The sequence below is a fragment of the Amphiprion ocellaris genome, chromosome 8 (genome assembly GCF_022539595.1).
Source record: "Amphiprion ocellaris isolate individual 3 ecotype Okinawa chromosome 8, ASM2253959v1, whole genome shotgun sequence".
NCBI lineage: Eukaryota > Metazoa > Chordata > Actinopteri > Pomacentridae > Amphiprion > Amphiprion ocellaris.
The window spans coordinates 1,456,932-1,473,470 of record NC_072773.1 but is presented as its reverse complement, the minus strand read 5'-3'; the positions used below and the strand labels follow the sequence as shown (position 1 = coordinate 1,473,470).

Below are 16,539 nucleotides of genomic sequence, written 5' to 3'. Positions count from 1 at the left end.
ACCAAAATATGTGTAAAATGTCATGGTTTAGTATGTCATCCAAAATATGTAAAAAAAAAGTCATAGTTCAAAATATGTTAAAAAAAGTCGTAGTTTAGTATGTCGTCCAAAATATGTAAAAAACGTCATAGTTTAGTATGTCGTCCAAAATGTCTCTAAAATGTCATAGTTTAGTATGTCGTCCAAAAGTGGTAAAAAAAGTCATAGTTTAGTATGTTGTCCAAAATATGAACAAACGTCATAGTTCAGTATGTCGTCCAAAATATGTAAAAATGTCAGTATGTCGTCCAAAATATGTAAAAAACATCATAGTTTAGTATGTCGTCCAAAGTATGTAAAAAACGTCATAGTTTATTATGTCGTCCAAAATATGTTTAAAAAAAGTCATAGTTTAGTATGTTGTCCAAAATATGTAAAAAACATCATAGTTTAGTATGTTGTCCAAAATATGTAAAAAACGTCATAGTTGAGCATGTCGTTCGAAATATGTAAAAAACGTCATAAATTAGTATGTCGACCAAAATATGTGTAAAATGTCATGGTTTAGTATGTCATCCAAAATATGTAAAAAAAAGTCATAGTTCAAAATATGTTAAAAAAGTCGTAGTTTAGTATGTTGTCCAAAATATGTAAAAAACGTCATAGTTTAGTATGTCGTCCAAAATGTCTCTAAAATGTCATAGTTTAGTATGTCGTCCAAAAGTGGTAAAAAAAGTCATAGTTTAGTATGTTGTCCAAAATATGAACAAACGTCATAGTTCAGTATGTCGTCCAAAATATGTAAAAATGTCAGTATGTCGTCCAAAATATGTAAAAAACATCATAGTTTAGTATGTCGTCCAAAGTATGTAAAAAACGTCATAGTTTATTATGTCGTCCAAAATATGTTTAAAAAAAAGTCATAGTTTAGTATGTTGTCCAAAATATGTAAAAAAACATCATAGTTTAGTATGTCGTCCAAAATTTGTAAAAAACGTCATAGTTTAGCATGTCGTTTGAAATATGTAAAAAACTTCATAAATTAGTATGTCGGCCAAAATACCTGTAAAATGTCATAGTTTAGTATGTTGTCCAAAATATGTAAAAAATGTCATAGTTTCATATGTTGTCCAAAGCGTCGCAAAAACGCCATAGTTCAGTATGTTGTTTAAAAGTTCAAAAAACCTTTTGCTATAATTTTAAAAAATGACAGAAATGACAAAAATGGACGCAAAATGACCTCAAGGAGACAAAAATTAAGCCCATAGAGACACAAAACAACAAGATCAATCAAAATTCAATCAAAATTTATTTGTACAGCATTTTACAACAACATAAAAGAAGACCAAAATGCTTTCCAACAGCATGATAAAACAAAACAATACAAATTGGATTACTATAAAACCATAGAACTCATAAAAAACATAAAACCACTAAACCCATAAAACCATAAAACCCATAAAAACCATGAAACCAAAATGCAGCACAGATGAATCAGTACTATTTCAATGAGGAATTTTGGGATGACATGAAAAAAAATAATGCAACAACAGATGCAAAATGACGACCAAGAAACACCCAACTATTGAGTCTGATTCATGATAAAGTGTCGGGTGTGCACAGCTGAGTGAGGTCTTTCTCTTTGTATCTGCAGTTTGTCGGCGTTGAGGGTTTCATCACTGGAATTCTGGATCTGTTTCCTGGTAAATACTACCACCGCTACAAAAGGGAGATCGCTGTGGCGATCTGCTGTTTGCTGTGCTTCATTATTGACCTCTCCATGGTGACACAGGTTCGTTACACATTGTCTGGTTGTTGGTTAATAAATAAACTTTAACCTGAAGTAATTTTGCCAAATATGTAAACTTTCTTTATTAAAAACTGGTAGAAACTTCCAGAACATAAGAAACGTTCCAGCTGATGAATGAGGTTAATTTCTTTTCACGAACGCTAAGCTTCTCTCTGCAGGGAGGAATGTACGTCTTCCAACTGTTTGACTACTACTCGGCCAGTGGAATGACTCTGTTGTGGCAAGCATTCTGGGAATGCATAGTAGTTGCCTGGGTCTACGGTACGCAACACACACACACGCACACGCACACACACGCAGGCACGCACGCACATACACACACACAGTTGTGTTACGGTCAGTTGTTCAGTTGTGTTTCTTTGTTAGGGGTCAGAAAGTCAACCATCTCAAAATAGTTCAAAATAGTTGTGTTATGTAATGTGACAGTAAAAATCACAGTTGACTGCTAAAGTATATTATAGCAGAAAGAAAATATTATGGTATATATATATATATATATATATATATATATATATATATATATATATATATATATATATTTATATATATGTGTGTGTGTGTGTGTGTGCTTGTGCGTATCTTACCAAGCTAGATAGTAGGACTGTATGCTATAGTAAAGTTATATAATGTAGTGGTGTAATCTATTGTCTTGTCCAATAAAATATAATATGACTCATAAGAAGTGCTATAGTGTCAAACAATGCCAAGAAACATCATAGTAAAGTATGTTATCAAAAGTGTTGAAGTGTAGTATTTTGAAAATATATAATACATCAAAAAATGTCACTACTGTAAAAAATGTCATAGTTTAGCATGTTGTGAAAATGTCATAGCATAGTAGATATATAAAAAAACGCATAGTAGAGTTTGTTCATGATATATGTGTATAGTCATAGTATAGTCTTGTTAGAAGAATATACTATATTGTATTAATTATATAATTAACAATATAATGTCAAATAATGTCATATTATAATATGCTGTATAAATGTCATAATATGTTGTAAAAAAATTACAGTTTAGTATGTCAAAACATGTCATAGTAGTGTGTTGTAAAATAATTAATAATAATATACCACGTCAAAAGATGTAATGTTTTTTTAAAAAATTACAAAGTATAAGATGTAAATAAATGTCATATATATCATGTTGTTAAAGTGATATATTACATATTTTTAAAAATTGCATCTATAGTGTGTTTTTAAACAATGTCACAGATAAGTGTTAAAAATTGTCATAGTTTAGAATGTTTTAAAAATGGCATACTATAGTATTTATTAAAAATGCTATAGTATTCCAGAAAAAGTAACAATATTTTATATTGTAAAAAAGACATAGTATAATAGTATAGAATGTAAACAATGACAAAGTATAGTATGTTTTTAAAACATACAGAAAAAGTGTTCAAGTATATCGTATTTGTGAAAATGACCTAGTATTGTATGCTGAAAAAATGACAGTATTGTCTTTTATAAAACATGTCATATGCTGTCAAAAATGTGCAATTAATAATATAGTATAGAGTATATGTTATAGTGTAAAAGTATAGTTATAACATAATAGCACGTAGTATAGCATGTTGTAAAAACAGTCTATTATGTTATAAAAATGAGACTATAGTATGTTGTAAAAAATAACATACTATAGTGAAATCTAGAAATTACATAGTATAGTATATGATAATAAATATCATAGTATACTATTTTTGTACAAATTACACAGTATAGTATGTCATAAAAGCATCGGGTATAGTATAACATTATGTTAAAGAATAATATTTTCTAAAATGTCATCGTTTAGTATATTGTTAATAATCACAGTACAGTATTCGTTAAAAATGTCATAGTTTAGTGTGGCGTAAAAATATCATAGTATAAAACAATTTTGCAGTATGTTAGAAGTGTGATACTTCAGTGTGTCAAAAAAAACTTGTGAAAAACGGAACAGTATAGTATGTCATAAAAATGACAGTATATAAATATATATAAAAAATATATATATAGTATGTCGTAAAAAATGATGTGGTATAGTGTCGAAAACAGACACAGTATAGTATGTGTTAAAAGATGTTCTAGTATTAACTACTAACAGCTGTTCCCATAGTCCTGTATACCTTCATGTATCTGCATGGCAAGACAAGAAAACTTTGGTCCAGTCCAGAGAATATTCACCTCCAGCTACTACACAGCTTTTTCTTAAGGCTTTTTTGGAAATTTATATCACAAACACGCTTTTAAAATAGAAACAGACGTTATACACATACACAAAAATATATACAACACAACACAATAAAATACATCATAAACTGTGTAAAAAACTATCTTGTAGAAAAAAATGTGCATTATAGTATGTCATAAGAAATGCTATAGAATCAAACAATGTCAAGAAACATCTTAGTATAGTATGTCGTAAAAAGTATTGGAGTGTAGTATTTTGTTGAAAATGTCATAGTATAGTACGTATTTTAAAACATCACATATGTCATAAAAAATCACATAATATAGGATGTTGTAAACAGATGTCATATCAATATGTTGTAAAAAGAATATAGTATATTCTCTTAATTATATAAGTAACGATATAGTTTGTAAAATAATGTCATGTAATAAGTTGTAAAAACATGGCATAGTATAGTATAGCAACTAAACAAATTCAAGAGAAACCAAACATTTCAATGAAGTTTTTACTTAAAAAAAAAATTCACAGTACAGTTTACTGTTAGAATGTCATAGTATAGTTAGTCAAACAATGGCATAGTATAGTATCTGGTCTAAATATACCAGTGTAGTACGTATGTGAATGATTTCTTGTATTTTCCTGACTTGCTGAATGAACTGCAGGTGCTGACCGCTTCATGGATGATGTCGCTCGTATGATTGGCTACCGGCCGTTCCCCTGGATGAAGTGGTGCTGGTCCTTCATAACTCCATGTGTTTGCATGGTCAGTAAACGCCACGGCTTTCTCAAGGCTTCACTGCCAACTTTATACAAAAACATACAAGTTTACATTAGAAACAGACTCATTCAGGTTGTTCTAGATGCTTCTTTCATAACAAACTAGGTTTCCTGTCCAACAGGACTCCAACTTTTAAAGGAAATAAACAAATTCAAGAAATGTACATAATTTTAGTTTCTTCTTCGTGCATTAAATCCAAAGAGTTTCAGTAGAAGGCAGCTGAACTTATCTTTCTTTAGACGTTCCACCTCTAATTCCAGTAGGCTTCCTCAGTTCCAACAGACTGGTGGCAAGTTCGATGTTTGTATTATCACCTCTAATTCACACGACTCGAGGTTGGTAATAAATACTTGGAACTGACAACCAGTTGGTCAGAACTGGGGAAATTTCTTGGATGGGAGGTCTGAAACACGCTGCTTTCCATTAGGATCAAAGACATTTGGGACAGTGCCCAACAACTGACCATTACATTAAGAATGTAATTGGTACTTTTCTTGAATTATTCTTTAATAAAACAGTAAACAAGAGTAACAATCATACATTTTAGAAAATAAGTCAAACAGCTTACCAAAGCAGTCCTGTCTGGTGCTGGACGATGTTTTTATGATGTTTGTTTTGTCTGCAGGGCATCTTTCTGTTCCACCTGGTGAACTACAAGCCGCTGACCTACAACAACGACTACGTCTATCCGTGGTGGGGGGAGGTGATCGGCTGGTGTCTGGCTCTGTCTTCCATGCTCTGCATTCCCGTCAGCCTTCTCTACAAACTCTTCAGAGCCAAGGGAACCTTCAAGGAGGTCAGCACAAAACCACAACACTGTAGATGACTACTCTGTGAACACTTTCACAGGGATGGCAGGAGTTAGTATACCGGGGAGTTGGCAAACCCAAAACTGTCCTAAAACTGATACTGGCCATAAGCCATTAGTATGCCACAGTAATACTATACTACCATAAATACTAGAAGCTTACCATGCAAAACACTCAGGAATAACTCAAGGAACATGACAAAGAGCCCAAGGCCTTGACCAAGTCTCTAGTCCAGCATTAGCAGGAATCACAGGGCCTGGTTCAGACACCAAAGGTCCCCCCAGTCTTATTGGGTCCCCTTTGTGCTACAAACACAACTCTGACCTGTCCATGGGCACAGAATCTCTGAGGATATCTGGGACCACAACGTTAGCACCGGATCCATTGGTTCCAGGTTGGGGCCTCCGTGGGTTGGACGGCTTAATCCACCTGGAATCTGTGGATTCTGGAGGGCGGGCCAACACTTTGGGCTCTTTGTTGTGTTAATCTAAGTGTTCCTGAGCAGTTTTCATGACGGGGTGCATTGTCCTGTTGGGGGAGGTGTTTGTCCTTTGAGGGATGGTGCTTGATCTGAAACAATATTTAGGCTACGTGTCAAAGTAACCCCAGTTCTAAATGACTGATTTGCTTCCACATGCCCTGAGGTGTGAATTGTGGAGAGACTGCCTGTGAAGGAATGTCAGGACTCCATTATAAGTTACTGATAATTCATTTTCTCGATGTTTTGCTTGTGGAGAAGCTGTTTAGTCTCTTTTTATTACACATATATAGGAAAGACTAAACCATTCAGACATCCCTACCCAGGCAGTTTAACCAACGTTCACATGTTGACTCAAGGTAGAGGTGATGATAAAGCCTAGAAACCCCATCAGTCAGTCAGAAACAAGAGGTTCAAGAATTAATAACAAGTTCAACATGGTGCAGTATTGTTAAATACTAGTAATAGTCGCTCATGCTCTAAATAAAGATGGCCTTTGTGTTACCGCTTCCTCCAACGTCGCAAAAGTGAAACAAAATATGACGGGAATGGGCATTGGTGGTACCTGCTGCTTCACCCCAATCATCATCTAGATCACAATGATTAGCAGCTGCTAACTGTTAAGCTACATATTATCTACTTTTCCTCATAGATTGTTTTTGAAAACAAGACATCACTGGGTGGAAATGAGGTTTAAGTCCCCGCTTCTGCCAGAATGGAATCATAAGTAACTGAGAAGTAAAAATCCCTCCCATTTAGAGAAGCTGTTTCAGTTTGACATCAAAGGTTTTCTGTCTCTTATTGCAAGAGGACATCTAAATAGCCACTAATAATTTTTAAACCAAAAGATTAGCTGCTTAGCTAATGAGCCTGAGCCCTAATATTTTCTTCGATAACGATTAGTAACTGCTAGCTAGCTAGCTACATATCAGCTGCTTTTCTCACTAGATTGGTTGTGCTCCTGTTCAGAAGGCGGAACCTTGACACCTCATCTCCACCTCCATGCCATTACTGCACTCTCTCTGGTTGTAAATCACATTTCTGTCATACTTTGGCTTCACTTTCCTGCCATCCATCTGTTTACAGTCAGTTACCATCTGTCTAAGTTTAGTGGTTCAGATGTTTCCTGCTGTGTTTTGCAGCGCTGGACTCACCTGACCACGCCGGTGTGGGGCGCCCATCACCTGGAGTACATGGCCCCCGACATCAAGTCTCTGAGCTCCATGTCTCCCGGCACCGACGACAACAAGGTCATCATCTTCGAGAGCGTCATGTAGCCGGACTCCATCCATCCCACCTCCGACACCACCAGGCTCCATGGGCTCCACCGATTGGTTTATCGTTACCAGGGCGACCAAAGCTGCGGATGTTTTTATACCTGTCAAAGAAAAATATGGAATAAAGGGATGAGGCAGCTCCTCCAGAACGACGAATGCTTCCTTCTTCCCGCAAGATTTGTGATTAAACCTGCAGATTTCTGGGTTCTTTAAATGTACAGTGCTTCGATTTTCTCTAAAAGGAAATCTTATCGACTAATTAAAGGATTAAATGTGGTTAATCCTAAATTTTTCACAAACTCTGGAGGGGCTGAGGAAGTCTCACTGTGTTCAAAACCAAGTCGGAGGTTGGGCTCCCTCCATTTTGGACGAAGGGTATCGATGTAATCTTGTCTCGGGGTCGGGGGGTGAAACATGCAAACCTTAGAAACCTGATGAACAGCCGTTACTCACAATATCATCATCTCATCACTGAACACAGGACTGTTGCTTGCAGATTCTTTTTTTTAGCTGATATTTGGCGGCATCTGAGCTCAGATGGTTAAATGTAAACCAATATCCATGGAGTAACGGCTGTTTATGGAGACAGAGTTCTAGACAGACAGACTGACTGAAGTAAGAATAGTAGCAGAGGTCGTTTGCTTCGTAACAGTTTTCAGTCCTGCAGTCAAACATTCAACAGCATTAAGGGTTTAATTTGTGGAATAAAAACCTTCAGCTTAGTTACCAGGAAGCTTGTAGGAGCAAAAGTTCCCTAGGAACCTCTGAAGACATGAAACACAGTTTGGCAGCAGGACTGAAGGTTAAAAGAAGGTAAAACTTCCTGTTATGGAGCAACCAGATGGTCCATAAACTCACCACACTGCCAGGAAACAGAACTGAAAGCGTCTTCATGTTGACACTGCAGTCTAGATGGTTCTTGGTGTCACCATATCTGAACAAGTTCCAAAATTGAATGCTTTGAATCACCAGCTGATCCAGAACAGTTTAGACTCCTGAGCGCCGTTGTGGTTCTGCTGACCGCTGATCTCCGATCTGTTTGATTCACTCAGGCGACGATAGATCTGATGCTCGAAGGACGGTTTCAGTTAGAATTCAGTCGTATATTTAAAAAACAAGAAGCTTTTTATATCTGGTTTTACAAACATCTGTTGTGATCAGATGTCCGGTTTACTTAATGAAAGAACAAACTTGTTTTTACCAGAGATTTCAACCCCAACATGCGATCTTCTTCAGTAAAATCAGCCTTTAAGGTTTGTGGTTATTTTGTAATGATTGGTAGCAAACTAAAAAAAATCTCAAGATCTCGAAGTCACGAAAACCATCCCGTAAAAAGCTGTAAAACTGAATCACACCGGATCGAACCGTTAACCTTCACAGCCTGCGTGAGATCAGGTCGGCTCTGCTTCCCCCGGGTCGACTCGAAGTGCCAAACGTAGGGCTGATCCCAGGCGATTCCAGGGCTGATCCCAAGCGAATCCAGGGCTGATCCCAGGCGATTCCAGGGCTCATCCCAGGCGATTCTAGGGTTCATCCCAGGCGATTCCAGGGCTGCTCATCCCAGGCGATTCCTGGGCTGATCCCGGGCGATTCCAGGGCTCATCCCAGGGCTCCAGGCTGCCAATGCTCACTCTTCTCTGCCTCATCTTGTCGGTCTCACCGTCGCTGTCGTCCTCCAAATGAATGTCGCCTCCTGAATCACCGACGGTGGCAGATTCTCTTGAAAGTTTGTACATCAACAATAAGGTTAACTCTCTGAACTCCAGGCAGTGTGGGCTTTCTGTTCTTCTGACACAAATTTTTCTTTTTACATTTCTCTCCTAAACACAGCCTGTAGTTCAACCAAACATTCATTGAACTTTCCCATGACTGAGTTCGTCAAAGCTTCTTCATTGTGCAAAGTTAAAAATCAAACCATACATTCTGTTTTAATGGTTTCTGGCTAAATGGTTTAATTTTAGCATCTTTTAAAGGTCCCATGCCTATGTTTGGAGTTCAGAGAGCTAAAGTGTGATTATTTTAAAGAAAACCTTCATGGCCAGGTTTAGTCTCGGATACTAAACTGATGTCTGGTTCTGTCCTTCACATTTGATGTTAAGATCTCGGCATAGAAAAGTTAATCCCATTTACAAACTTACTCTCTGAAAGAAAATCCAGATCATCACAAACCTGAGCCACTGAGCAGAAAATAAAATGTAATTTTAGAGAAATCCTTCAAGTCTTAACACTCAGAAACAACTGAATCAACTAAACTCTTAAAAACAGAACCTTCACTGGTTTTACAGTTTTGCAGAAATTATCTGCAGGCATCGTATTCATTAGCTGCCCCAGAGCATGAATAACTTTAATTGGGCAATTACCTGCCATCAGGTGAGCTGATGGAGCGATGAGAGCTGGAGGACTCAGCTTGGTGCCAAGCATTGCCTTACGTCGTTGTCTTAACTCTAGAGCCCACATCAGTTGTGTAGCCAAACCCAGAACCCTACAGGACGTCCTGTGTACGGCTCTGGCCTGAACCCAACCAATCAGCAGTCTGCGGGGGCGTGTCTACAACTCTGTCTCCTAGCAACCACTCAGCATCCACCTATCATGGGAAACATAATGATTAGAATGTAAAATATGTGAAAAACTACATACATTTGCACATTGTTGTAAAATAATGTTGCTAGCACTTTTTAAAAAAAAATCGTGTTAGAAGTTTTCTTTTACATATTGTAAAATGAATCAGAGATTTATTTTGTGGAGGCTTTTATTTTGCTGATACATAAAAATATGACAAAATATATATATATTGAATATCTGTGTGTGTTATCTGTATTTGATGCAGTATGTAATTGCGACAATGATGACGGTGATCTTTGGCTGACTGTTCACATTTGGCGGCGAAAACGAGCAAAGCGACGGCGGCCAGTCGAGCTTCAGGCTACCTCACGTCTCATTCAGACTCCAAACCAGTTCAGTTTCTTATGCAAACGTTTAACCAGCGGCTGTGAGCATGTTGCAGCTTTAAAGGTTCATAACATCAACGAGCAGATTTAAAAAACAGTCAGGTTCGATACTAAAGTGGGACTTAAAGTCACATATCCGAGTCCCTACATGATGATTAAACGTTGTGGTGCTGTGAGGCCTCAAAGCAGGCGTCTGCCGGCTGATGTGAACAAGCGGCGAGCAGTGCTTCCTGGTTGTGGGTTTTGCTGCGATGTAGTGATATTAAGGCTGTCAAGGCTTCGTGTGGCTCTGAACACACTACAAAAGGGAATCTCTTTGTTTTCTTTTTTTGACTTCTAATGTTCAAAGTGCTCAAGTGTTTAAAGAGTTTTAGCTTTAGCTGATGTTATTCTTTTTCTCTGTGTGTTTTACTGAACGTCACTCAGACCTCCTCATGGCTCGAATTCTCATGTTATTATTCGGTCCGCTCGTCCCTTTCCATTCCTTTCAAGATCATTTTCATTTTGGCAGATGGATAAAATACATTTAAACCTGAAAAGCGGCTGAAGAACTGCCGACTGCGACTCTGCCATTTCAAATAATTGGAAAACTCTTCAGTTTGTTCTGTCTGAGAAGTTGAACCGATGCTGAAACAGGGAGGATAAAATGCTGGCTAGCGTCTCCACAGCATGCAGTAGTAAAGCTACAGCTACCTCAGGACAGTCAGTCGGTCCATCTGGACAAACATCTGCAGTAAAAACCAACTGCAAATCCCAGCTAGCAGCGGGAGCTTCCAGACACAACAAAAACACAACAGTCCCTGCTGTCAGCTGAATCTGCCATGATAAAATATAAAAACTGAATTTGATTTATTTCAGACTCAGACAAAAAAACAAAACAAAACATGAGACCAAACACTGAAACCGACCTGAATCTGGTTTCTGTTTGACTCTCAGCCAATCAGAGCCTCTGTTGGCTTGAAGCCTCATTCAGGCTGGACGAATGTCGTGAGGAAATAAAATTGTCACTGTGCTTCTCTGTAATTTAAATCCTGTTAAACAGCTGGGCAGTAATAGACAGGACAAAGAAAAGTCCAAAATCATCTTTGGTTTGAACAAAATAAGAACTGCTAATGTAGACGCAACACCCAACTGATCAATATAAAAAAAAAATCAACTTGATGATGAGGCTAACTAAAAAGAAAAATCTAACAAGAAAGTGTTTTTTTTAGAGCAAGCAACTCTGGCCTATATTATTCTACCATCAACCACTGGATCCAAAGATGCCATAAGCATTTTTTTATGCTTTGCGGTTGTGAAGATCTGAGACAAAACAATATGCGATATTTGACAGCTTGTGTCTCAACACATAGTGGTGCTGTTGGAACCAATATTAGATAAGTGAGGCACTGGCCTATGGGGGAGCTGTCCACAAAGTTTCAGTGCTCTAGCATTTACAGTTTTAGAGATATTCAGCATTGTTCAGCGGTTTCAATAACAATATCGAATGTAAAGTACAGCATCATCAGTGTAAAGCTTTAGTGTAAATTAAAATCACTTTCGTTCTCAGTCTCATAACTCAGCCAAATCTCAACTCACACACATGAAACATACATGTGTAGATTTGGCGTGATCTCCACTTCCAGAGGATGTCTTTATCTCTGCTGTGTTTCAAAAGAGAACTCCTAAAATACACTAAAATTACGCTCACAGTAACTGAGAATCTGAAGTTTTCAGTAACAGTTTTCTGTTCATCCATAATAACCTGCAGACAGGAGCTTCTAACAGGAAGTGCTGCTGCTATTAATGGGACAGTTTGATGAAAATGAAAACAGATCAAGGCTTAAAACACAACTTTCAAGATTTTGGCTGCAAATAAAATTAAAATTACAAGAGAAGCAAACCACCAAACCTTCCCAACTGACTGAATCCAGCCTGAATGGGGCTAAAGGAGGATAGAGTCCAGACCAGTCGATCGATTCCTCAAATCCTTCATTCTTTTCGAATTCAAATGAGAATGCAACAAAATCTAAATGGTTAGATATCACAATCATCTTCTCATCTCCTGTTTTTGATTTGAGCATAAATTAAGCACAAAATGTTTCTGATTGTTGTTGGATTCATAAATGAATAATTAAAATATGAAAAAAAGTGATTATTTAACACCACAGGTTGACTCCATAGTAGCAAAGGTCTCATCCCTTATTTCTGACTTTTAAACATCAGCTGTCAGAATTAAATCCTAATTATTTGGATGTTTCTCTCGAGCCGGTTTGCTGATCAGCTGGTCTGGAGGATTAAAGTTTTGATTTAAAACAGACATGAGTGTGAATCAGCACTGATGCGTATAGAGATTATTACTCAGTACTGAAACTAGTGCCACAGAAAGCTGCTGTTCACTAATAAAACTAAACATATTTTATAGAAACATTGATTCTGATCTAACTGACATCTTAAAATCTTTTACTTTTTAACTTTTTTTATGTCTCATCGCCGAACCGGAGCCTGGGAGGGTAAGAGGATGGGAAAAAAATCTGCAGCCATTTACTGCAAAAGAAAATAAGAAAAATGAATATGTACGTTACCAAAATCTGATGTTCTTTCATGTCATGTTGTCCATGTGCTCTTCTGCCAAAAACTCCCGTTGTGACAGTATCTTTCATCCAAAACTGTGAGCAGAAAACAAGATTTACAGAAAGAAAACTGCTGTAACTCTATCAAACCTGTACTGCTGGATTACTGTACACTGATGTGCTGTTTAAGGTGATTGTTTGTTCTTTTTTTTAAGGGTTTTGAATTCTTTTTATTCCTCACTCAGGCTGGAGACAAACTGATACGTGTTTACATGTATATGGACAGAAGATTTTGTAAAATCAACACATCTGCTGATATGTATATATATATATATATATATATATATATATATATATATATGTATGTATAGATAGATCTATCTATCTATCTATACATATATAGATATATATAGATATATAGATACATAGATAGATTGATTTGGATATCACAAAAAATGAGTAAACCTTATCTATCCCAAAGGAAAATCTGCATTATTTGAAGAAGCTGCATTAATAGATTTTGTTTTTGGAAGAGAAATCCTTTTTTAAAGCATTTTTTAGCTTCCAAAACAACAGTGTGATGTTAGTTAGCTGTTTGCTAACATGTTAGCATCATCTGCGTTTTAAGCTAACAGTCATAGTAAACAAATAAACAAAAACTCTCAATGCAGCTTCAAGGTTGAATCAAACATGAAATAACCTCCAATCAGTTTTTAATCACCAGTAAACCCATCATCAGTCTGACTCCAGCCAATAGTCACGCAGTTAACAGTGATGTCACAGTGACATCACAGCTGATTTATGGGATGCTGTGAACTGAAGACGCTATGCAAAGATTCAAACTGTGTGTTTTCTGGAGGAATGATCGAACGTTCAGACAACTGAATCGACCCGATAGTATTTTTAGAGAGCAAATATAAACCAAAAGCGTCCATCAGTGGTGAAAAAGCTGTTAAACAGCATTAAAGAGACAAAATTTACAGAATTTAAAAAGAACTACAGCAAATAAATAATAAGAAAGATCAGAAAAGTTTTTCTGTGGACATGCAGAGCTGCTGTTGGTGTTTTATGACCTCAGTGTTTCTAAAATCCTGCTTCAGATGGCAAATGTTTGTGATCTAAATGTCGTCTGTCTGATCGGCAGCTTTCGATAACTGATACTGTCGGACTTCAGCTGGTTTCCTTCGGTGTTGAGCGTCTGTTTCCCAGAATCCTCCTGCTGTTCTCAGACCAGCTTTTACTTCATATTCCAGCTTCACTTGACTGCTTCGACTAACATGATCAGTGATTTTTTGCCAAAAACATTGCCAAAATGTTTCTTTAACATCCAAATAAACTAAAGCTAAGGACGCTAAAGGGAATATGGGAAGAGATTTTGGTTTCTTTCTGTTTTTTCTTGACACAACAGGTAGATTTTCTGGGAATGAAATGCGACAGGTGCTACAGAAAAGCAACCAAAAATATCACGACATGAGACGAGCTTTGAGAAGCTGAGCTCAGGTCGGACGCTGCAGCAGCGAACCAGCAGGAGGCGCTCTGATCCGCTGGAAACCAGAGTTTAGGTTGGAAACAGAGACTGAACGGACAAAAAACAGGTTAGACGAGGAAATGAGTGGATGAAAATGAAATAGTGACAACATAAACCATAACGAGGAATTATAAAACTAAGCAATCGTCCAATCATAGTCCTGGAGCTAAAAGTTGGTGAACTTTGAATTCATCAGGTCGACACAAACACAACTTCCAAATAGGTCCCTAACTAACAGCGACTTTTAGGGCCTAAATAAACACTAAAAACAGAGTGTTTGGTTTATGTTAGCCGTAACTCCAGTTTACATTAGAGTTTAAGTCACTTACAGCTAAAATGTTGGATTTCCCCAAAGAAAAGTCCAGAAAATCATTTAAAAACACTCCAAAGCAGCACCTCAGGATCCAGGTCTAAACTAAGACTGCAAACCACTGGGTAGCTCTGGAATATATGCTAACACATCTGGCACAAGCTAGTGCTAGCTTTATATTGACTAAAGGTTCATTTTCAGAAGCTACAACGGTTTAGCTGTAATTAGCTGACAGGTTTTATGAATGCAAACTTTGCTGATACAGCTAGCTAACGTTTACGTTAGCGAGCCTAAACAGTTCAAGTCCGGTTAGGCTAGCAATCAAAGCCGCTGAGGAAAAATCAGCTAGCAGGTCAAACACTTTAGTACAACAGCTGGCATCAGCTAGCTAACAGGCTAGGCTACCAAAACAACTTAAAACAACTCAGGCCAGGTCAGCTAGTGGCTTAGTTTTACCAGCTAACACAGTTAAGTTCTAGTTAGCTAGTCAACTTGGCGGTAGCTAACAGTTGAGGTGTTAGCAGCTGAAACTGATGAATTCAGACAGTTCAGTTTATCAGATTTAATATTTTAAATCTGGACTCCAACATGTTGATGAATCTTTATCAAACTTTAAGTCAACGTATCTGAGAAAGAATTTCTATTTGTTATTATTTCTAACTTTTCACAAGACAAAAAACTGATGTTTTATCTTTATAACGTCTTGTTTTGGTGCTGAAAGGTGTTTCTGTCACGTCTCAGTTTGAGAATAACTCCATCTTTGTTTCCAGCCCAAACTCTAAATGCTACCTGGTGACCTCATTCATCCCAGCGTCGGCCATGTTGTTGTAACCGTGTCTCTGTGACTTTGTGGAAACCGCCGTCTTCCATCCATAACGTAGATTAAACAATCGGTTTGGCGATTGATTAGCTGAACAAGTAGCTGTGCTAACAGTAGTAGCGAACTTCAGGGCTCCACGTTGATGAGTCACCAGCCAAAAAGTTGCAGAGTTGATGATGAAGAGTCGACTTTGAGCCCTGATGATGTCACCTGTGTTCCATCTCCATGCTGTGATCACTGTGCTCATTCACACTGACTAAACCAACGGCAATAAAACTAACATCATGACAAACAGTTCCTCTGTCTCCGTGGTTACTGGGCTGTTTGGGGGGTGGGGTGGGTGGCGCTTGTAGTGCTGACATCACTGATTGGATGTTTAATTACAGAGGCTAGAACATCTTGGGATTAAAGGAGCCACACTGATATTTAGATATTTATCACATAGATTCTTAATAAAGAGTTTGTGAAGGAGTTCCTCAGGGTTCTACACTGGAACCATTTGACTTTAAACATGATCCTGTCTCTGCTAACTTTTGTTGTTGGTAGGTCAATACAATGACCACAAACAGAAACAAAACGACCACAAAGAGACATTAAACAACCACAAACAGAAGCAAAATAACCACAAAAGAAACAAAGTACTGTGAGGTTTGGTCTGAATGTTGATGGAAATCTAAGAGATGTGTTTGCTGACACTTTAATTTATAGTCCCTGTTTTTTACTACATAAGTTCCTAAAAAAAAATCCTCTATTTCATTGTAAATTAAACTATTTCCAAACCAAGTTTCACACATATTATGAGAAATAAAAGTTCTTATTGAGGCTAATGAAGCAGTTAATGTCATCACGTTTAGGTCGATTGTAGTGATTATCGTTAGCTTGTTTTGGCTAATGTTGCAGCTAAATTTATTGTGTTTAAGCAAACATAGTATCTAACTTTATCTTGATTGGATGAGCTAACTTTATCTTGCTAAGGCTAAAGTAGCTACTGACATACTGTTCAAGCTAATGTAGCAACCAAAATTATCGTGTTTAAGCCAAGATAGCAGCTAAGTTAGCATAGTAGATAAAG

General features: G+C 37.3%; 1 protein-coding gene across 1 annotated transcript in view; it reads left to right on the top strand.

Annotated features, from left to right (window-relative positions):
* slc6a8 (solute carrier family 6 member 8) overlaps positions 1-15,764 on the top strand; it is a 58,149-nt gene extending 42,385 nt beyond the window's left edge. Inside the window, exons 8-12 of the mRNA XM_055012630.1 lie at positions 1,608-1,771; positions 1,948-2,050; positions 4,630-4,730; positions 5,371-5,541; positions 7,175-15,764. Of these exons, the coding sequence (XP_054868605.1) occupies positions 1,608-1,771; positions 1,948-2,050; positions 4,630-4,730; positions 5,371-5,541; positions 7,175-7,309 (674 nt within the window). The 3' untranslated portion in view covers positions 7,310-15,764. The remainder of the gene's footprint in view (positions 1-1,607; positions 1,772-1,947; positions 2,051-4,629; positions 4,731-5,370; positions 5,542-7,174) is intronic.
* The last annotated feature ends 775 nt before the right edge of the window (positions 15,765-16,539 follow it).